At 39.4% G+C, this 22,123-nt stretch overlaps 1 protein-coding gene across 4 annotated transcripts; it reads left to right on the top strand.

Moving 5' to 3' along the window:
- Nucleotides 1-5,931: 5,931 nt before the first annotated feature.
- efcab7 (EF-hand calcium binding domain 7) lies at nucleotides 5,932-21,964 on the top strand. 4 transcript variants are annotated; one of them, XM_019875499.1, is made up of 13 exons: nucleotides 5,932-6,716; nucleotides 7,170-7,378; nucleotides 7,543-7,629; nucleotides 9,080-9,278; nucleotides 11,425-11,513; nucleotides 17,389-17,527; nucleotides 17,655-17,764; nucleotides 18,223-18,386; nucleotides 19,148-19,281; nucleotides 19,492-19,634; nucleotides 19,725-19,934; nucleotides 20,744-20,851; nucleotides 20,984-21,964. In XM_019875499.1, the coding sequence occupies exons 1-13, from the start codon at nucleotides 6,587-6,589 to the stop codon at nucleotides 21,062-21,064; spliced, it is 1,803 nt and encodes a 600-aa protein (XP_019731058.1). In that variant the 5' UTR covers nucleotides 5,932-6,586; the 3' UTR covers nucleotides 21,065-21,964. The 4 variants fall into 4 exon arrangements, with proteins under 4 accessions (XP_019731058.1, XP_019731056.1, XP_019731057.1 ...); XM_019875497.1 differs by having other exon boundaries at nucleotides 17,386-17,527; XM_019875498.1 differs by lacking the exon at nucleotides 11,425-11,513 and adding an exon at nucleotides 12,280-12,368 and having other exon boundaries at nucleotides 5,933-6,716.
- Nucleotides 21,965-22,123: the final 159 nt, after the last annotated feature.

The following is a 22,123-nucleotide window of genomic DNA, read 5'->3' as shown; positions in this document are numbered from 1 at the left end:
TATCAATTTGGTAGCCCTTCACACAATCAGGACACATGAAGTAGTTGTCACTCTCAAAAAGGTTGGTTACCCCTGATCTAGAGTGTTCCATTAACCTGCCATGCATATTTCTGGAATGTGGGAGGAAACCGGAGTACCCGGAGAAAACCCACGCAGGCCCAGGAAGAACATGCAAACTCCACACAGGGAGGCCGGAGCCGGAATCAAACCCTGCACCTCTGCAATGTGAGGCTGACACCCTAACCAGTCGACCACCAGGCCACCCACAATAATGTGTTGTAAATATTTTCTCAATGCACCACCAGACAGATTATTATTGACAACTTGTAGTTTTAGGTTGGTTCTTATTTTCTGCATGTCGGGTCGTGTTACTAATGGGCAGATTGGGCTGTTTTGAACAGCCGCCCATCAGGTAGAAGCCGAATCTCAAACAACATATGGGTGCAAAAATCTGTACTTTAGACTGAATAAACACTCGTACTAGTTGCAGCCATATAATATATTCCATTTGTCCTGATTGCTTCAAAACGTGACTAACGTACAATCAATTCCACTCAATAAAATAAATGCAATGACCCATTTCATAGTTCTGTCCATCACTAGTGACCTTCTACGTTTACATTTCCCTAAAATAAAACCCTGCTGTGCTTCGGAGGACCCGAGTATGACAAGCAAGCGAGCACAATGAATATGCTGTCAACTTAGCTCATGAAATGTATTCTTGACTTCACTATGAAATTAAAAACTAATGCTTATCTTGATAGATGGGCCAGACACCAAATGTCTGCCTTGGCTAAGGAAATGGTTCTTGTGTTAAGTGGTCTTAACGCAACTATTTTTAGTGCTATGTAAATCATTCATAATTTGGCAAGGGATGAATCCCTGCCATTTCTTGTCTCCTGTCATTAAATTCTGATATGTCATTTTGTCCTGTACATCAGGAGAGTGTGTCAATTGAAATATGGCAACTCATAAAATGCAGCTCTCTGTAAAGCCTTTAAATCGATGCACTGGCTTAATCAACAGGTAACGAAAAGACTAACTTACACTTGTTTTATTTAATCGATAAACTAACTTTAAATGTTAAACCTCAATTTCACACTTCCTTTTCCAACTCTGTTCGTGGTGCAGCTTTTTGAGGTGTGGTGACCTCAGCTTGTTCAATATAAACCACATGGATTTTACAAGCAGGAAGAAAATTCATTTAGTGGAGACTGACTGCAACTTGGTCACTGGTGTTTGATTAAGAATAAATGTGGAAAATGTGTGGTTCTATAGAAATGTGCCAGTCCTTGAGGGTGTTGATGCAATCTGTAGCACTTTCGTCGTCTTCCAAAAATGGCTACACAAAGCTCACAAAACGTGTCTTTTAGTGTGCGCCAGTGAATGCACGCGGCAACTAGTGTCGCGTGGAAAGTTTCTACGCAATAATTTGTTCCGGCCAACAATCGCCACTAGATAGCAGCAGAACATCAACGGTGAAACACCTTTATGGAAAATATAGGCAGTAACACAATCAATTATGCACATCGATGACTCTATTTTCACTATGTTTGAAGCAGTTTGGTGCCAATTTTGATATGCTAGTAGGATGCTTCCGTTTTCAACAAAATTGCCCGGGAACATTTAGTATAAGTCAATTGTTTGTGTTGCAGCTCCGAAGTAAACAGAGCTGTCGTGGTGGTTTTCAGAACATTCACTTTATTAATTTGTTTCACACTGAAGCAAATACAGACACGTCGATGTTGTACTACGCGCCTTCTCAACTGCCGTTCAACTCCAGAGGCGTTCGAAGACCGCCTCAGAAAAAACGTGAATTAACGATTACTTTAAAGACACTCAGGAAAGCAAAAATAATGCAACAAAACAGAAAATCAAGTGAATAACATAAACAGTCTCCTACATTTGCTTCTCACAGGCACTGGAAGGCGATTGTCATTCAGGAAAGAGAAAAGCCATGAAATAAATACATTAGCACAGCACCCATTTGTAATCTTTTTTTCGTGCTGTAAAAGTGTCTTGTATCAATCGACAGACAGCCATATAGTTTGAGTTCATAGTTTTCAAAAAACAAAAACAAAGCTTTTTGTCTTGAGGACCTGACAGTTATCATGTTCCTGTTTGTTTTCGGTTTCAGTTTCCGGTGGGAGTGGTGGGCGGTTCCCTCCCAATGCCGCACCTGTCACGCGTTACCATCAGTGGACTACTTAAGGACTGCAAGACAGACAACTTGCTGTTGGATTATTCGCCTTGTTTGCAGCCTATGTAACAAGTGCTTATTTTCTCGACACCCGATTGATGATCTCATTTTGTTTTCCCTTGCATTGTAAGTAGTGTTCTTGTTGTTTCATTTAATGTAATTTTTTGCAATTGAATTTTTCTTGTCTTTTGGTGACAAGCTATTTTCGTTATTTCCTATTCTTCTGCAAGTGCTTTTTGTTAGTTTTTTTTCCCCCTGGCTTTGTTGACTAGCGATCGAATTTGTACTTTGTCGGTTTTGTGTTTTTCTGTAATTACGTTGTGGGTTTTTTTTTTTGTTTTTTTTTTAATAAGATTATTTTGTCTCAATCTACATTTGTGGGATCCGGAACCTGACGGTATAATTCGACCATGGATCCCGTAGACCGGAACGAAATCATGAAAGCTTTGGTCAGCCAAGGACAAATGATGGGAGAGCAGGAGGCCACACTCGTGGAACTCCGTGATACGGTCACCCTGCTGGCCCACCAGTTGGAGGAAATGGGTTCCCGGATTGAGCAAATGAGTACCCGAGGGGCATTACCCTCGGATCCTTGTACTGCCCCCGTCGGGGTGTGCCCACCCCCGGTCATACCCCAGGAACCCAATCTAGCCCATCTGTCTCGCTATGGTGGTGAACCAGGACTTTGCGGTCAGTTCGTACACCAGTGTTCATTAATTTTCGATCAGCAACCATCCGCCTACTCCCAAGACAGTTCCAAGGTTGCCTTTATTATGAGTCTCTTGACTGGCAAGGCTGCTTCTTGGGCTTTGGCTGTGAGCAAAGCACGACCGGAAATCCAGTCATCCTTCTCTGACTTCATAACTGAATTCCGTTGTGTGTTTCACCATCCGGTCAAAGGAAAAGAAGCCGGAAGACAATTACTTGATTGTGTGCAGGGTAGTCAGTCTGTGGTGGAATACTCAATCACATTTCGCATTCTGGCTGCGCAGAGTGGCTTTAATGACTGCGCGTTGCGCAGCATTTTTCGCCGCGGATTAAGTTCCAAGTTGAAGGACAAACTGGCAGTACATGATGACTCTACTAATTTAGATGACCTCATTTCACTAGCCATTCGACTGGATAATCGCATGAATGAGAGACGCCGCGAACGTAGGCTAGATCACACCCGAGCAACTCCAAAGACTCCCAGTGTCAGCAGAAGGAGAACCCTCTATGAAAGCTCAAGTCCCACCAATCTGGAATGCCAATCGACCCCTGAACCAGCCCAGCCAGGGGAGGAACAAAGGCAACTTGATTGTGGGCATCTACTTCCTGAGGATAGAGCATGGCGGTCCCAGACTGGGGCATGTTTCTACTGTGGCCAGTTGGATCACCGAATCTCCACATGTCCTTCGAGACCATCACACCAAGCCCGCCGCTCTGCTCAGATTAATAAACGAACATCGGACCCCCCAGGCTATGAGTTCCAGTTCTAACAAACAATGTGAGTATGACTTGGCATCATCATAATCGAGTCTACACCATGACAAAACAAAGAACATGAAAAGACTCCAGGTGGCCGTATCATGATATGGGAAAGGACTAAAGATTGTTGCTCCTGTTGATTCCGGTGCCGATGATTGTTTTGTAGATCCATGAATCGTGGAAGCATTAGGTTGTCTAATCGAAGAATTTAGAGGGGCGGAATGTATTGGATTTAGATGAATTTCTTCTGGCGGAAATAATCAGAATCAGAATCGCCTTTATTGTCATTGTATAGCATACAACGAAATTTGGGTGCCACTCCTTAGTGCATTGCGAAATAAAATAAATACAAAACTCAACACACAAAACATATCACTGGTCAGCTCTGATTGAAACTCTCGGGTAACATGTGAAAAAGAGGAAATTCTTTGTTTTGCCTTCACGAGCAACACCGATGGTGTTAGGGTTACAGTATTGTGGTTAAGAATTCATGAGTGATTGGAAAAAAAATCACTTATTCAAACTAAGCCTCAAAAATTGGAACCTTTTTTTTAATCTGTCAACTGCCAAATATCAGGCGAATTAGGACACACCTCACCCATTAAATCTTCGCCGGAAAACATGTTTTGACAATATTCCCATTGAATCCCATAATTTTTCAGCAAAGATCGCGCTCAGTCACAGCAGCCTCACTGACCAATGATTGCACGATAGAACTTGTTCCCAATGCCCCGCTTCCCAGTTCTAGACTTGATCAAGTCTGAACCCAAACAAGAATCTTTACGCGAATACATTTCAAGCTCGTGAGCAACAAGTTTAATTTGTCCCTCTACGTCCACCGCGGGTGTGGGATTCTTTTGTATTGAAAAAGACAAGTCATAATGACCATCTGTAGATCACCGAGGCCTGAATGATTTCGCTATTAGGAATAAATAGCCGCTACCCTTGCTCGACTCCACGTTTGCCCCTTGACAATCTCAAGTTCAAGTCAACTCATTGTCAAATATGCTGTATGTGCAACATATCTGCCACCATTTTCACTAAACTTGATCTCCGCAGCGCCTATCACCTGGTTAGGATTCGGGAGGGTGTTGAATGGAAGACTGCCTTCAAAACTCCCATGGGACACTTCGAGTACCTCATGCCCTTTGGACGTACAACACACCTTCCATATTTTTTGTTTGATGATGTGTTAAGAGACATGCTTAATAAATGTATTGTATTCTATTTTATTTTTTGCATTGTGTGTCTCAACTACATTTTGAGGTTTTGTTTTTTTTTTTTCCACAAAACCTGAGAAAACATCAGAAACGTGCAAATGGTAAGCCAAAGACTTCTCGAGAATAGACTATCTATAGATCTTCTGACGAGCACTGCCGCTTTGTAAATGTCGTTATTTTAATCTAAGTAAATAAACATGCTCACTTTCATGTTCCAAAATCACGCCTTCCCCACCGAATCACACAACTCAATCACTAACAGTAATGTGCAGTGGTAATGTAATTACAGTAATTACATGCATACATAACTTGTAATAGGTTATTAACTTCATAGATCTTGTGCATCGGTCCCCAACTCTCGGGCCGCGGACCGGCACCGGTCCCTGGGTCATTTGTACCCAGCCGCACGGAAAGAATAAATTGTATTCCGTTTTATTTTGGAATCTGAAAGATGTTTTATTTTGAAAAATTACCGTATCCTCTGTTACATCAGTCTGCAGTATGTCACTCTTAACGCAGGTCATGGCGCACTTCTCGGTCACGTGAATGGTTACCGCTAAAATCAAACCAGGAGCTTGCAAACAGAGTAAAAAACAAACGTCTTTGCGAAGGGGAAAATGCCCAGCCCGGAGACAGAAGAGGAGCCTACGACTTTCAAGAAAAAGGCTACATTTAACAGACATGACGGGATTTCCTACTTAAAATACGGATTCATCTCAACGGGAGATTCCCACGCACCAAACCCAATCTGCATAATATGCGGCGACGGTGAGTCGTATTTTTCATGCGATTTGTATTTGCAGTATAACTTACTTTGAAGGCTTAAACGTTACCATACCAACCAGAGAGTGTTACGGCCATATAGGACGTTCCTCGTATCATGGTTCGGGTTTATTCATATGTTTCGAAAACACCACAGTTTTCATTCAGGTCATATATTATTTTGTTGTATTTATCCGTCACACCTTCAAGGCCGGTCCCTGAAAATATTGTATGACATTAAACTGGTCCGTGGGGCAAAAAAAAGGTTGGGGACCGCTGATCTCGTGCGTTTAAAGTGCAACAGCATGCGTTGCAGTCAGCACAAGTGACAGTACTTACTGCATTTTCCGAGCAAACTAAATCAACTGAACTTTAATCGTACAAAACCGCCCCTGCTTCTTCGTCGTTTTTATTGTTGCTTGGTTGGAATCCAATCTTATTGGTGTTTCATCGTAAAAACACCAGAGCTCCGGAATGTACGTTGTCAATGTTGGCGTGGAGCGATAGCAGGCGCAGCCATTGACTGGCAGCCTGAGCTGAAACATTTTAATAATTCAGGCGACAACGACGATCAAAGACAAAATATTACGTGGTTAAGTGGTAATTCGTTTTATTTTTGGAATTGCAAAAGGAGACAACGTTGCATTTGTCGTGTAGTTCCGGACCTTAACATTTGTTTCTTCCGTGTTCTTTAGAAGTGAACACCAATTTCATTGTTGTTGACTAGCAACCAGCAAGCTCTGGCAACGGTGTTCTTGTGTCGGTTGCCACATAAGCTCATTTAATTCTAACGAGTCGGCTTGTGTTTTTTGGGCGGTGTTTTTTGTCATAGTACATAATGAATAAATACACGTATAATGGATGGATGTAGTTTGAATGTGTCGTTCTGGGACAGAGGGGGCGAACATTAACCCATTCGATACTATCCTCGACTAAGATGTCTTACCTGGATTCATCGGAGGTTGCTGATGAGGAGGAGACTTTCTACATGCAGTGCAGAGCCGCTTTCCTAAGTGTGTTCAGATCTAGTCTGACCAATATCTCCTCGAAAAAGGAGTTGTGTCGAGGTAAGCGTTTCCCAAACATTAGCAAAAGACTACCTTTTGTTGTTGCACAAGGACCCATTTTCAATGACGTAGCATCATCTCAAAATAAGGATCACATCAGGAACGAATTCTCAATTTCTAATTTGCAATTCTAAAAGCTACAAATGACTTAAATAGTAATTTCTCACAATGTCAATGATAAAATGCAAACTTAAATGGCCCAAAAGATTTTGTGACGCTTTTGTAACTAATTTCCTAAAAAATTCAGTGTCTACCCATGTTTGAAACGTTTGCATAAAAAATGAATGCAGTAGAAGCGACGGGGGGAAATGAAATGCAAATTTTATGTGGCTAAACTATTTCTGTGTACATGCAATAATAAATGTGGCGAAGAAAAAAAAATACCCCCCAAAATTAAATTGAATAGTTGGTATTGGTTGCCTTTTGTCAAGTTCATTCATATTTTTTTTCTAGTTCTCCAGTTAGCTGGTAGAAATCCCTCCCAAGCTACTCTTGACAAATACTGGAACCCAGGAACAACGCACATGAACTTTGATGATTTCTGTGAGATCCTGAAAAGAGAGTGGAAAACTGAGAATGATCTTATGGGAATTTTCAAAAAGCTGGACGCAAATGGCGATGGCTACATCACACAAAGCCAAGTGGAAAAACTTCTTACAACTGTGAGACATATTTTGCATTACACATGTTCATCTTTTGTGATCAATGGTAGCAACATTTTTGAACTTAAGCATTAGACTAAGTGCATGAAATACATATTTTTTGTTATCATGTTTGACTATTTTAATAATTGTGTTTTGGCAGTTAACTACTTTAAATTTTGCAGGGTGGAGATAAAATGACACCTGAAGAGGTGAAAGCCATTTTCTCACTAAGCGACATCAACCGGGATGATCGATTTAATTATGCAGAGGTAGGTGTGCATAAGTGGATACTGGATGCATCTTTTCAATCTGAAATTGTGATTTGTGCAGTTGATGAAACTGTCATCTGCAAGTCTTTTCATTTGTGTGTTGTTTATAGCTGTCAGACACCTCCGTAAAAAAAAAAAACAATAGTAATTCAACACTGCAAATAGTCACAATCAGTAAATAGCAGCAGCTCTGCATACAGGTTCTTTTTTTTCTGTAAAAACTTTAGAAAACTTTTTGCCTTTTTCATCAGTACTAAGATGCTAATTGACTATTCGAGATTCCAGAGCTGGGCGCATCACAAAATTTTGACAGTTCGTCATTCACCAGTAGATCATTATTTCAAGGCGAACCAAAGTGTTGTCATTAGTCAGTCACTCAGTCATCGTTATTTTACATTTGCTATTTTAGGACCATTAGTAAATTTCACCGGTCCGCAAGTCCTTCAATCTTCCATCCGTCATTATTTGAACCACACCCCCCCCCCCCCCGCTCCCCCCAGGCGAAAGAGTCAGGATATATGCCCCGCGAGCATGTGGTGGGCCTTCCGGCGAGTGCCGCAATAAGTGTTTCTTATACCCCCCCCAGCATTTTTTTCACAGCATATGAACGTGCACAGTGTTCTGCATCTTGATTTGATAATGGAGAACCGTTTCTCAAATGTAATCAAAGGTGTGGCATATCTGCTTATAAGAATTTTTTCACCCAGAAGAAAAAACAGTACCAACAACGACCTTCTTCTTCTTTTTTTTTTTTTAATGAAATCTATGAAGGTTTGAACTTTGGGAATGTGAGAGAGAAATGTGAAAATGTTAATTCCTGCCTGAGAAGAGTGTATAAAGTGTGTGGTGAAACATATATGTGAAAAAATATAATTAAAAAAAACATCTAAACTAAAACGTGTATAATTAAAAAATATATCATGTACAAAAAACACATTGTAATAAATGAAAACACATAAGCAAGAAGACAAACAAAATACAACAAAAATCAACCTCTGCTTCATGGATTTAACTTACCGTATTGCGTGTATTTGTGGGAACGTGATCAACACGGTAGCACTGAATCGTGACCCCTGTGTTCATTCGCCCGTGTGGACAAACACATGAGGAAAGAAAAATGGGAGTCCGTCAGTGACGCACTGAGGAGGTTCGTCGGTCCTGACTTAAGTTTCAACGACAGACCGAAAGTCATTGATACTCCTGGACATACTGCAACAAGTAGCTCTGACAGACTCTCTGAGGGGTGCATCAGAGGTGTAACATGAGTGCCGGTGTCCATAGTCGGTCTGATCTATGAGCAAGTTGTTTCAAAGCATGTCACATGCTGGATAATATACAGTATGAGGTAACATAGCAATCTGAAAATCAGTTCTGTTTCAAATGGTGTGCTTGCCATCTGTTATTTCAGTACCTAAACACATTGATGTGCTGGTCTTACTCTTGCTGTCAGTTTTGTCGACAGCTCGTGTCCACTGCAGAGAAATGTCAGATGGCCTCTTTGGAGAAGCTCCAGTCTGATGCCAAGCTGAAGAGACAAAACTTTGGCAGCCATCCAGACAGCCCTCCAAAAGCCTCCGTGACATCAGGATCATCACCACCTCAGCCTCCGGAAACAACCTGGTCAGATCCAGAGATCACACTTCGGAAAGGTAGTTGAATAACTTTTAATCTGCTTCTTTCAAAGGTTCCAAGTTTGTTGCCTTGTAGTCTGTTGATTGACTTTCTATATTAGATGCGCACCCGTTCACACCAATTACACATTGCCACTTTATTGTGATGAATTTAATAGCTCTATTATTGATTAATTTTTTTCACTCTCCACAACAAATCACCTCATTAGGACAGTTCATTCATCAGGAGAGCCACACAATTAGAGCCGCTTGTTTGTAGGGAAGGAACTGTGAAGCCCTTTGATTTGGGTCATCATTTCTGCCATTAGCAAATTGACAAACAATCATCCACAGACTTCGATGAGAGCACTCTGGCCCAAAAGATGTGTTTTGGTGAGAGCATTCTGGCCCAAAAATTTGTTTTCTGGATTAATCATGCAACTACGAAATCAACTCTAAAAGCTGAGGGCCATCATCATTGTACAGAACATGGTCGCACCAAAGACAGAGATCCTGCTAAAGTAAGAGGAAGACAATCCTACCACTGTGGGTTGATAGATGGGATTGATCTAAGTGGTCAGTCTATGTTCATGTTATTGATTCGGAGGATCCCACTACTATTCACTGGGGAGAGGATGAGGGATTTGCAGGTGGTCAGGAGGAGGACCCACACCAACGGCAACTGCAAAAACAAATGAGTTCCCACACAGTAGTCGGGATTATCACATTATTGTGCCTCTCCCACATATTGATTTATCCCTGTTACATTTTAATAAGGAGATGAGACAAAATGCTTCCCACTTGCACGTGTTGAATGTGTTATTCTTTCAGTTTGAAAACAGTTTTGGTTGCTCATGTGGATCTATATTTGTCAGTCAATATTTAGGCTTAAATCTTTTAAAATTTAAAAACCGGTAATTAGAATTATGGTGGGTAGGGTGTGTATATCTATCTACATTGTACTGTTCAGGTGTTCCCTTTATTTTTTTGAAGTGTGTGTGTGTGTGTGTGTGTGTGTGTGTGTGTGTGTATGTGTGTGTGTGTGTGTGTGTGTGTGTGTGTGCGCGCGCGTGTATGTGTGCGCGCGCGCGCGCGTGTCCACCACTCAGCATAATTGCTTGCTAAATATCTTTGAAAGGAAGCACCTTTTCATCCCTCTCCGACCCAATGACTTGTACCACAAAGGTTAAAGAAAGTTAAGAGCCGCTTAGGAGATATTTTGTCACGAGCTCAAAATGATGTCGAATCGAGAGGAGATGTGAGTTCTTCAATCGATTGCTCATCCTCAAGTACCTGGATGTTGGTTTCACGAGCCAAATTTAATTTTCATTTGTGAAACTGAATGTGAAAAGTCAAGCTCACTGAAACTGTGTGGAAAACATTTACATTTCTATTTGTAAAACTGATTGTGAATAAATATATATAATTGAATTTTCAGGGATGAATTGAAATTGTACGATTCCGTTTTTAAAAGTAAAGATTCAAATGAATACAAATTTTATGTCATTCAGATTACATTTTTCATTGCACTTATTAAGTTGTACCAATTCAAATATAGTGTAAATTATTCAGTGTCTGGTGGCAAATATTTCAACCATTTCCTCTTTGGAGCTCACTTTTACTGTCAATAAAATCCAAAATATTGTGCTGATCGCTTTTACTAACCCAATTCCAATGAAGTTGGAACGTTGTGTTAAACACAAATAAAAGTGAAAAACGATTTGCACATCATGTTCAACCTATATTTAATTGAATACACTAAAAAGACAAAATATGATCAACTTGATTATTTTGACCAAATTATAATTATTTTAGAATTTTATAGCTACAACATGTTTTAAAAAAGCCGGGACAAGTGTCATAACCCCCCGCCCCCGAAGTCACCTAGCTCCAGCTCACCAGCCACCCTGGTCAGCATAAGCAATATAGAAAGTGGATGGATGGATCGATTGCATCTTCTTGTTTGCACAATTTGTTCTCTGTATTCAAAGTTAAGCCATTGGTTGACGGTGAAAGCATACTTTCTTTGATTCCATGAACAAACATTTGCATTTGATATGTCCTTAACATACAATACAATACAATACATGCTGATTTATATAATAAAAAAATCAAACGAAAAAAAAACGTAGCTTTCTCCTTTGCTAGTATTGTATCGTTGTTTGACAGGGTGTGTTTTATTCAGATAGCCGACCACTCTCCCGTCCTTCATCTGCACGCAGTAGACGATCGTCTCTGTCACACTCGGTCACTGCAACATCCAGCGTCAGCAAGGTCAGTAAAAATACCAGTGGCAACTCTCTCAGCTACTAACTTTCCTTGGCTTAAATGAAGCAACGAAAATGGGAGACACACACTACTAAGACCTCCATTAAAAGTGGAGCATGATTATTTTTCTGAAGGCTGATTTTTTTATGATCTCATCGATGGATGGATCGATAGACTGCCCATTGCCTCGACGTACTTACTAAAATGTGTAAATGATATCTAAATATGTTGCATCAAAATGTTTTACAGTACACAACATGACATTTAATTAGTGTGGAGGACACATTATTAGCAAAATCACTTCATTAAATCTCAATTGGAAGTCAAGGTTGCTTTCCCGCCTGTTCGGGAAAGTACAAAGTACGACGCCATTGCTTTATCTGTCATATGACAGGGTTGTGAGTTGGAAATTGTCACATTTCTCTGGATTTTGTCTCCCATGTGATGTCAAGTCTGAAAGAACTAAACACTAATACACATTATTTGTAATGTTGAACCAAATGAAATGGTTTAGTCTGTGTGTTTGGTGGTTCGGTGTGTTGTAGTTCGGTACATCAAAGCTAAGGCAGTAGTTGACTGTGCCTGTTTTTCGTCTGCAGACTCATCTTTTCTCATGGATAGGTCCATTTTAGTCTTGTAAATAGTGTTTTCATTTTTAGTCCACCAGGCAGTTTAAACAATTGAGTCTAGTTTGGTGATGTTTATGAATCCTAACGTAGCTTTCTCCTTTGCTAGTATTGTATCGTTGTTTGACAGGGTGTGTTTTATTCAGATAGCCGACCACCCTCCCGTCCTTCATCTGCACGCAGTAGACGATCGTCTCTGTCACACTCGGTCACTGCAACATCCAGCGTCAGCAAGGTCAGTAAAAATACCAGTGGCAACTCTCTCAGCTACTAACTTTCCTTGGCTTAAATGAAGCAACGAAAATGGGAGACACACACTACTAAGACCTCCATTAAAAGTGGAGCATGATTATTTTTCTGAAGGCTGATTTTTTTATGATCTCATCGATGGATGGATCGATAGACTGCCCATTGCCTCGACGTACTTAATAAAATGTGTAAATGATATCTAAATATGTTGCATCAAAATGTTTTACAGTACACAACGTGAAATTTAATTAGTGTGGAGGAAACATGAGCAAAATCACTTCATTAAATCTCAATTGGAAGTCAAGGTTGCTTTCCCGCCTGTTCGGGAAAGTACAAAGTACGACGCCATTGCTTTATCTGTCATATGACAGGGTTGTGAGTTGGAAATTGTCACATTTCTCTGGATTTTGTCTCCCATGTGATGTCAAGTCTGAAAGAACTAAACACTAATACACATTATTTGTAATGTTGAACCAAATGAAATGGTTTAGTCTGTGTGTTTGGTGGTTCGGTGTGTTGTAGTTCGGTACATCAAAGCTAAGGCAGTAGTTGACTGTGCCTGTTTTTCGTCTGCAGACTCATCTTTTCTCATGGATAGGTCCATTTTAGTCTTGTAAATAGTGTTTTCATTTTTAGTCCACCAGGCAGTTTAAACAATTGAGTCTAGTTTGGTGATGTTTATGAATCCTAATTTGTCTTTTGACATTCGACTGATTTTTCTGCGTAAGAGAAGTATTCATTTTTTAATTCATGAGTACTCAGCTTTAGCGAAGAAACAAATCACTCAGACAAATTATCATACTGTTGTGCGCGTCGCTCTTAAGTTTGGACAGTGAACAAATGGTACAAACACGGCGTTCACAAAACGGGTAAGTAAAATAAATGTAAGCTCACTTTTTTGGGAGTTCTGAAATGTGTAACATGTCTGCCCTCCTCAGGATGAACATGAGTACAACAATAGTTGTCAGCTGCCAGCCTTACTTGCTGCAGTACTACATGTTAAATGACATTTGACAACTTGCCAATGAAATAATCAGTGATCCCTGTGTCGCTCCTGAATCTTCATTCTTCCCCTTACATTTTGGAGCCATCATATGGTTCCAACTTTGTGACAGTTTGGGTAAGAAACACCCTTTTATCCGCAGAACTATAAAGGCATGTTTGGATGAATCAAACATCTTTGCAATTAAAAATCTTGAGGGCTTTTTCTTTTCTTTTTCTTTTTTTTTTTTGCCCAAATTGAGTGGACTTTGATCTCACATCTTACTTGAAGAGTGGAAGCTGTTACACAGTGCTGTGAATAAGCATTTTCCTTCCAATCAAATTCCTATTTTTCTTACATAGTTTCCCCATGTTAATTTTTTAAGATGATCAAATTAATTTAAATATCAGACAAAGAACCAAAGTAAACATGAAATTCAGATTTTAAATGATGTCATTTATGGGGGGGGGAGTCTTTTTAAAGCTAACTTGGCCCTGTGTGAAAAAGTGTTTACAGTAAACGTGGCGATAGTGTGTTGGTCCGCTTGCTTCTTCAAGACTTGGATGCCTTGCTATGATTGAAAGAACTTGGGCTGCTCAATATGTCGGCATCGCAGGTGTATCGCAAAGCATACATGGCAATTTTCCGCGGATCCGCGGAAATCCGCCGTTTTATTTCTTAAATTGATCATTTTTGTGAATCGCCTAAATCCGTACATGAGCAAAATCACTTCATTAAATCTCAATTGGAAGTCAAGGTTGCTTTCCCGCCTGTTCGGGAAAGTACAAAGTACGACGCCATTGCTTTATCTGTCATATGACAGGGTTGTGAGTTGGAAATTGTCACATTTCTCTGGATTTTGTCTCCCATGTGATGTCAAGTTTGAAAGAACTAAACACTAATACACATTATTTGTAATGTTGAACCAAATGAAATGGTTTAGTCTGTGTGTTTGGTGTTGGTTCGGTGTGTTGTAGTTCGGTACATCAAAGCTGAGGCAGTAGTTGACTGTGCCTGTTTTTCGTCTGCAGACTCATCTTCTCTCATGGATAGGTCCATTTTAGTCTTGTAAATAGTGTTTTCATTTTTAGTCCACCAGGCAGTTTAAACAATTGAGTCTAGTTTGGTGATGTTTATGAATCCTAATTTGTCTTTTGACATTAGACTGATTTTTCTGCGTAAGAGAAGTATTCATTTTTTAATTCATGAGTACTCAGCTTTAGCGAAGAAACAAATCACTCAGACAAATTGTCATACTGTTGTGCGCGTCGCTCTTAAGTTTGGACAGTGAACAAATGGTACAAACACGGCGTTCACAAAACGGGTAAGTAAAATAAATGTAAGCTCACTTTTTTGGGAGTTCTGAAATGTGTAACATGTCTGCCCTCCTCAGGATGAACATGAGTACAACAATAGTTGTCAGCTGCCAGCCTTACTTGCTGCAGTACTACATGTTAAATGACATTTGACAACTTGCCAATGAAATAATCAGTGATCCCTGTGTCGCTCCTGAATCTTCATTCTTCCCCTTACATTTTGGAGTCATCATATGGTTCCAACTTTGTGACAGTTTGGGTAAGAAACACCCTTTTATCCGCAGAACTATAAAGGCATGTTTGGATGAATCAAACATCTTTGCAATTAAAAATCTTGAGGGCTTTTTCTTTTCTTTTTCTTTTTTTTTTTTTGCCCAAATTGAGTGGACTTTGATCTCACATCTTACTTGAAGAGTGGAAGCTGTTACACAGTGCTGTGAATAAGCATTTTCCTTCCAATCAAATTCCTATTTTTCTTACATAGTTTCCCCATGTTAATTTTTTAAGATGATCAAATTAATTTAAATATCAGACAAAGAACCAAAGTAAACATGAAATTCAGATTTTAAATGATTTTTTTTTTTTTGCCCAAATTGAGTGGACTTTGATCTCACATCTTACTTGAAGAGTGGAAGCTGTTACACAGTGCTGTGAATAAGCATTTTCCTTCCAATCAAATTCCTATTTTTCTTACATAGTTTCCCCATGTTAATTTTTTAAGATGATCAAATTAATTTAAATATCAGACAAAGAACCAAAGTAAACATGAAATTCAGATTTTAAATGATGTCATTTATGGGGGGGGGAGTCTTTTTAAAGCTAACTTGGCCCTGTGTGAAAAAGTGTTTACAGTAAACGTGGCGATAGTGTGTTGGTCCGCTTGCTTCTTCAAGACTTGGATGCCTTGCTATGATTGAAAGAACTTGGGCCCCTTCCGCTTTTTTCATCACTCGCCATTGCCATGTGTGGCAAAGTCATGCAATCATTTTCATAGGGAACAGTATGTTTTTAACTTACTATCACCAATCAGATGCAACCGTAAATGCACATTGCCAGGGCTGTACCAAGTTCTGTATTCAATTGAGAATGACCCCTCAATTCCAATTAAATTCATCCATCCATTTTGTAATCCGCTTTACCTCACGAGGGTCACGGAATGTGTCAGGAAACCGGAGTACCTGGAGAAAACCCACACAGGCACGGGGAGAGCATGCAAACTCCACACAGGAAGGCCAGAGCTGGAATTGAACCCTACACCTCCATACTGTGAGGTGCTGACCAGTTGCCCACCGTACCGCCTTCCAATTCAATTCGTGAACTGGATTTGCAAACAGGAAGCAGCACTGCAATTGAAATTCAAATAGCAGGAAGTAGAAATGAAATTCAGGATGCAAATGAAAGTTTTTGTCAATGAAAGCGTTGTAGCATAGAAGTCTATTTACAACATAGATTGGAACTGAATATTTCATATAAATATACTCTATGCACACAATACTTGGTGTACTGTATTTTTTTTTTTATCAACCCTGAAAGCCTATCCAGATAGATTAGATTAGATTTTAGATTAGATATCCTTTATTTGTCCCACACTGGGGAAATTTACAGCCTTCAGCAGCAAGATTGTGGGTAGGAAGAAGAGAAAAGAAAACACAGTTCAATTAAGTGCAATATAAATACAAACATGGATAAGGTCAATAATTAAGTGCAATATAATACAATAGTCACAGTACTATTCACATATGTTCTTCCAATTCAATTCGTGAACTGGATTTGCAAACAGGAAGCAGCACTGCAATTGAAATTCAAATAGCAGGAAGTAGAAATGAAATTCAGGATGCAAATGAAAGTTTTTGTCAATGAAAGCGTTGTAGCATAGAAGTCTATTTACAACATAGATTGGAACTGAATATTTCATATAAATATACTCTATGCACACAATACTTGGTGTACTGTAGTTTTTTTTAATCAACTCTGAAAGCCTATCCAGATAAAACAGATCATTACAATTGTAAAAAATGTGGGAGGGACTGTCCAACATAGCTTATAGATAAAGATTATAGATAAAACAAATCATTACAATTGTAAAAAATTTGAAATGTTTTGATATGACGGCTAGCACTTCATTTGCTATAAACACCTTTCTAAGACTTTAAAATGGCTGCCCAAACATTTTGGCCATTTTGTTAAGGGCACATTGAATTAAATTCTGATTTCTGGTAATTTAAATAAAATTCAATGCCCTGTGTGGTGGAGTAAATTCAAATTAAGCCATTTAATTGTTTGAACTCTGAACTTTGCACGGCCCTGACATCTATCTATCCTTTTTTTTTTTTTTTTAACTCATTCACTGCCGTTAACAGGTGGCTATATCAACAGCATAAAAATGGTAGGGCTGGCAGTGATTGAGAGTTAATGCCATGTAATTGACCGATTCCCCCCTTTGGAAGCTCCTGGTTGATCGTGAACAATGCAATGGGCACCCCATGTGAACAGTATGCCCTCTCTAGGTCGATGGCAGACTGCTTAATTCCGATTTCATTCCAAAATGTCTTTCTGCCATCATAAGAAGAATCAGTTCATTTAAGCACAGTCAATTTGTTTTAGAATGTACAGTATCTAGTTAATAAGATCTTGCCGATTATGCTTCTTGAAACAAACAAATGTCTCCATTTCCTCCACTTAATATTTTTGCTTCGTTCTCCCAGCAGTGGTATCGCAGTTGCGTGAGGGGATCTTTTTTCTTGGAAGAAGATGGCGCCATCAGCTCACTGCAGTACCAGCTGCACCTGCCCCAGACTTCCAATGTTTCACTAAGCATCCAGCCTATGAGCCTCGACCAAAGAGCCAGTACGAATGCACTTTCATCACTGGCACTGTAGATTCCCACTTATTAGTGTATAACATTTCTCCTTGAAACCAGGCTTTGTCACACATCTTAACTTTGATAAATGTAAGCCTCTGTTCTGTTTTTAAGATAAGACTTCCCCCTGGATGAATGTGGACACGGCTCTTTTTGTGATGTTAGCTGGCGATACGGAAGAGGATTCGACACTCTTGTGTTTCACTAGTACAAAGGACAAAGAAGTAGGCTTTACATTTTTTAAATTAATTTGATTTATTTTTAATTTAATTAATTTTCTTTGGATATTCTGACACCCCTATAAAATGGCATGACCCCTCTACAGTGCACTATATAGGGAATAGTGTGGACAGCCCTAGAGTCTTCAATTGAGCATTTAAATTTTTTTTTTTTTTTAATTAAGGAGGAATTCAAACTGGCTATAGAAAAAACAAACTCGGGGCGAACATGACAAGTGTGGACAGCCCTAGAGTCTTCAATTGAGCATTTACATTTTTTTTTAATTAAGGAGGAATTCAAACTGGCTGTAGAAAAAAACTAACTCGGGGCGAACATGACAGTTTCCGTAAAATGCAATATATGGTATGATATGTCTCTGTAATATATCCCATATCTTTCATATTAGATTGTGTGGTATGTTAAAAAAAAAATACATTTTGAAAAGTGTAAAAATGTTCCACAGAAGTACATTTGGAGAGGTCAACTGAAAGCTGGGATGTACTACCTACTGCCTTTCTCCAGTGGCTGCAGATTAAAGAAAAGGAGTAGAAAAAATGTCTCTAATAGATCCGTAGAACTTGTCTACAAGACAGACACTGGAAGACTCGACCTCACCAGAGATTTTCGGTAAGTGCGTTTGCTTGGTTAGTTTCTAAACTAATACCATCAACTCTGAACACATAATTTCAATTATTATTATAATTATCTGTTAATTTACAAGGCCGTTTAACATCATTGTAATGTCAGAAACGTGGATGCCTGAACTTTGAAATGGAAGGAAATTAAATGGTATGTCAACAGAGAAAATAAGAGGAGATGGGGTGTGCTTGTTTATTGATAAGAAATGGAGGTAGTTTTTAAGGTGGTTGAGGAAAATGTCAAAGGTAGCAGATCAATTACGAGATTGCATCCGAGGCAAAATAATCATGAATAAAAAAAGCAAAATGTATCAGTTGCATCTGTAGAACACTTTGCTCTAATACTTTTAGGGACTGGATGGAAGAAAATTACATAGCAGCAAAAAAAAAAAAAAAAAATCATACGTGGTGGTTTTATCATTGCTTTTTAAAAAAAATCATATACAGTATAATACAACAGAATTATATCAAACTACCAGTTACTTTATTTTTATGCATATTTGAAATAGTTCTAAACTTCAAGCGCCCAGAATCATGAGCATGAGTAACATCTGGTGCGTTCGAGGAGTGTTTGCTTATTTGTGGAACAATGCCATTGCTTGTGTGTTAATTAGCGGTCTTTGTTGGTTGTGGTGTTTGAGTGCATCATAATTAGAAATCTCGACAATTCTGCCTCTGCCTCTGCCAATTATGCAAATAGACAGCCAAGATACAGCATCGGTAGTGCAGTAATGCCATTATGCGCCACAGGGAGGCACTATCGGAGATCTTTTACATGATCGACCTGGATGGGAATGGTTTGCTCAGTCTTGAGGAATATAACTTCTTGGAGCTGATGATCAGTGGAGAGGAGTGCAAGATGGGGACGTGGGCCATCTGCAAAGGTACAAGTTAAATGCCCTTATTATTAATGTTCGGCAAACATCTGTATTTGAATATCCTCTTCAGTACATGAGGGGAAAAGTCTGAACTGAACTTCCTCTAGATGTTGTATTTTACTGCAGTTGAACCATTTGCATCGCAAAGCCGACAATTGTTTCCAAATGGTGTAAACACTCTCCAAGCATTGCCATCAGGATCATTTGCATCCACAGATAATTTTGACATGAGAGAGAATCAACTGACAAAACAGGGCTTCATGGAGCTGACTCTGATGGAGGCAACAGACGGCGACACTGATGATCTGTGGACCCTTGTCGAGACCATGGGCTACAACCGTATGCTGGAACTGGTCGAGGTTATCAATCATTTTCTAAAAAAATGTACATAATGACATTTGCAGGCTTTTTTTTTCTCCCCTAATATGAACTCCTATGTCATCCATCAGGCTTGCCCGTTCCAGATAGACATCCTCTGTGAGAGCACACAGCCATCAGTTCAGCCTCTCAGACTGGACTCTGGGTCCAAGATTCTGAACCAGGCCTTGCAGAAGTCCATCACGTTAGAGGGTGCAGTCAAACAACTAAAAGGTCAAGACAATGTGCTCATCTACACCTACAGAGGAGAACACAGGGTATCCTCCCTCATAGTCAACAAGGTAGACTCCGACATTTGACAAGGTTTCTCAATGTTTAGGCACAGACTTATCACACTGGTGATAGCTTCTTGCAGACTTCCATTGCTATTGCATATTCATACCCTTAATTCTGCTGGAGATAGTTATTGCATGGAAAGTTCTTATTATACTGACTTTTGTTTTTGAAATATTTGATTAACTTTTTTTTTAAATGGGGGTTATTAGAATCATGAAGTGATGATGTTGAAGTTCTCTGCGGTTAGCATGGCTTTATTTCCCACTCTGTAATTGTGAAAATGCTCAGATGAATATTGTAGATGTGGCCTGTGATTGACAGGCGTTCAGCCCTGGTCTACTCTACCTTTCATCCAAAGTTAGCTGGGATTGACCTTAGCTCTTGGGCGCTGTGAATATCATAGGCGAAGTAGAGAATGGATGTGTGGGTATTAAATCATAACTCGGCCTGATGAAGTGCAGTTCGACTCGTGAAACCACAGTTTCAATTCATGATTCCATTTGGACCTTAAAAATAAACTCTACATTGATATCTGATCGTCATCATTGTTTTAAAGTCATTGCACATTGTTGGAGCTCTTGTTTACGGATACTTGAAGTGCCCTTGTGTTCACGCATTACCAATGAGTAACCGTACACACTGCAAAAAGGTAAAGTGACAGTTAACCCTCAGACCTTTATGTTTGATTTGACCCTTTTAGCCTGTTTGGGGCCATTTTTAGCCTTGCACAGACATAGTGGGCAATTTAAAAATATTTTTCATGTTTTTTTTCTTGTTTTACTGCAGTCAGTCACTACAATTTTTGTTGTTACAGTCCAACCAGAAAGTGACGGTTCGTATCAACAACAAACACAACAGCAACTGCTGCAGCAGTAGAGGCCTGAATGTGTTTGCTATAGAGGTGCCAGCCAGAACTAAGATGGTAGGACGTTTTTCTATTGACATTATTTCCTGTTCGCAGTTGAATCGCACACAACTAAAATAATTTTTTCTACTTCTGGCATTGTGGATGAGGTTGATGTTTGTTAATACAGTCATATTTGCTATCCGCTAGGTGTGTCAACATGTCCTGCCCATCAATGAAAAACAGGACTGGACCTACAGTTGTGTGGAGACTTTACTGTCCTCTAAATAGAGCTGTATACGGTTTGCTGCTCTTCTATGCTTGTGACACCCAAGAGTTTGTTGAAGCACTTGAGATGATTGCAAAAAAAAAAAAAAAAAAAAAGTGGCGGCTTGAATCAATTATGCTGCTCACGAAAAGATAACCTTGCATTTAGATTCTCAGGTGCCTTCCTGTCTGTGGTGTATTATTAAAATGTATTTAGTTGACCGTCATATATTCAGGCAAGCTACTTGAGATCAGATTCTTATTTGCAACGCCGAGCTGGCAGAGTAAAACAAAGCCAAATGACAGCAATTACAAATATTGTATACAGATAACTGGTACATATCATTGTCACCATTCCTTTCTGATTCTGCACTGCAGTATCTGCTTTGGGGAGACTGTATTGCACTGGCAATGAAATGCATGCCTCTGGTCTGAACTTTACTTGCCCTTGGCCTTTTCAGCTGAGTCTTGACCTGGTATTTATATCTCACAGACCATTCTTTGCCCTTTGACTTTATCTGCTGAAACAGTAGAGCCGGCTAACTAAATGCCATTTGGCATAGGAGATGTATTTTATGCCACTCTCTGCTTTTCTTTTTACAACATGATTTGCTTTACACCCTGAGCTGTTTTGGTGCATATTATGTGTTGTTATAATTACTGTAATCAGTGCATAATCTTTTTCATTTTATTTTATTTTTTTTACTGGTATTTTTCTTTTTTCAAAAGAATCAAATCACAAATGGAAAATCCGTCATATGTTAATAGGAAGAAGGTTTGGCTTCCCTATTTCTGTTTATAAAGTCTTCATTTTCTCAATCGGCCTCATTCGTTTTGTTTCATGCTCTGCAGAGAAATGAAATAAGACTGATGTTTAACTTTGCTCAGTTCATGATGAATAAACACAATGAAGCAACAGGAAAAGGCTCAGGGCTATTTCTCAAGGTTTCACCCACTCGCAGTGCACGGGAACGTACATTGATATATTTTTGAACAGGTAACATTTAAACAATTCAAAATGTTTCAGAACATATTTGTATCTACCTTCTATTAATGTTTATGTAGTATTTTTTTTTTAATAGA

Source organism: Hippocampus comes, unplaced genomic scaffold (assembly GCF_001891065.2).
Source record: "Hippocampus comes isolate QL1 unplaced genomic scaffold, H_comes_QL1_v1.1 scaffold132, whole genome shotgun sequence".
NCBI classification, from domain to species: domain Eukaryota; kingdom Metazoa; phylum Chordata; class Actinopteri; order Syngnathiformes; family Syngnathidae; genus Hippocampus; species Hippocampus comes.
The sequence above is the reverse complement of the archived record's forward strand: the minus strand, read 5'-3'. Positions and strand labels throughout refer to the sequence as shown.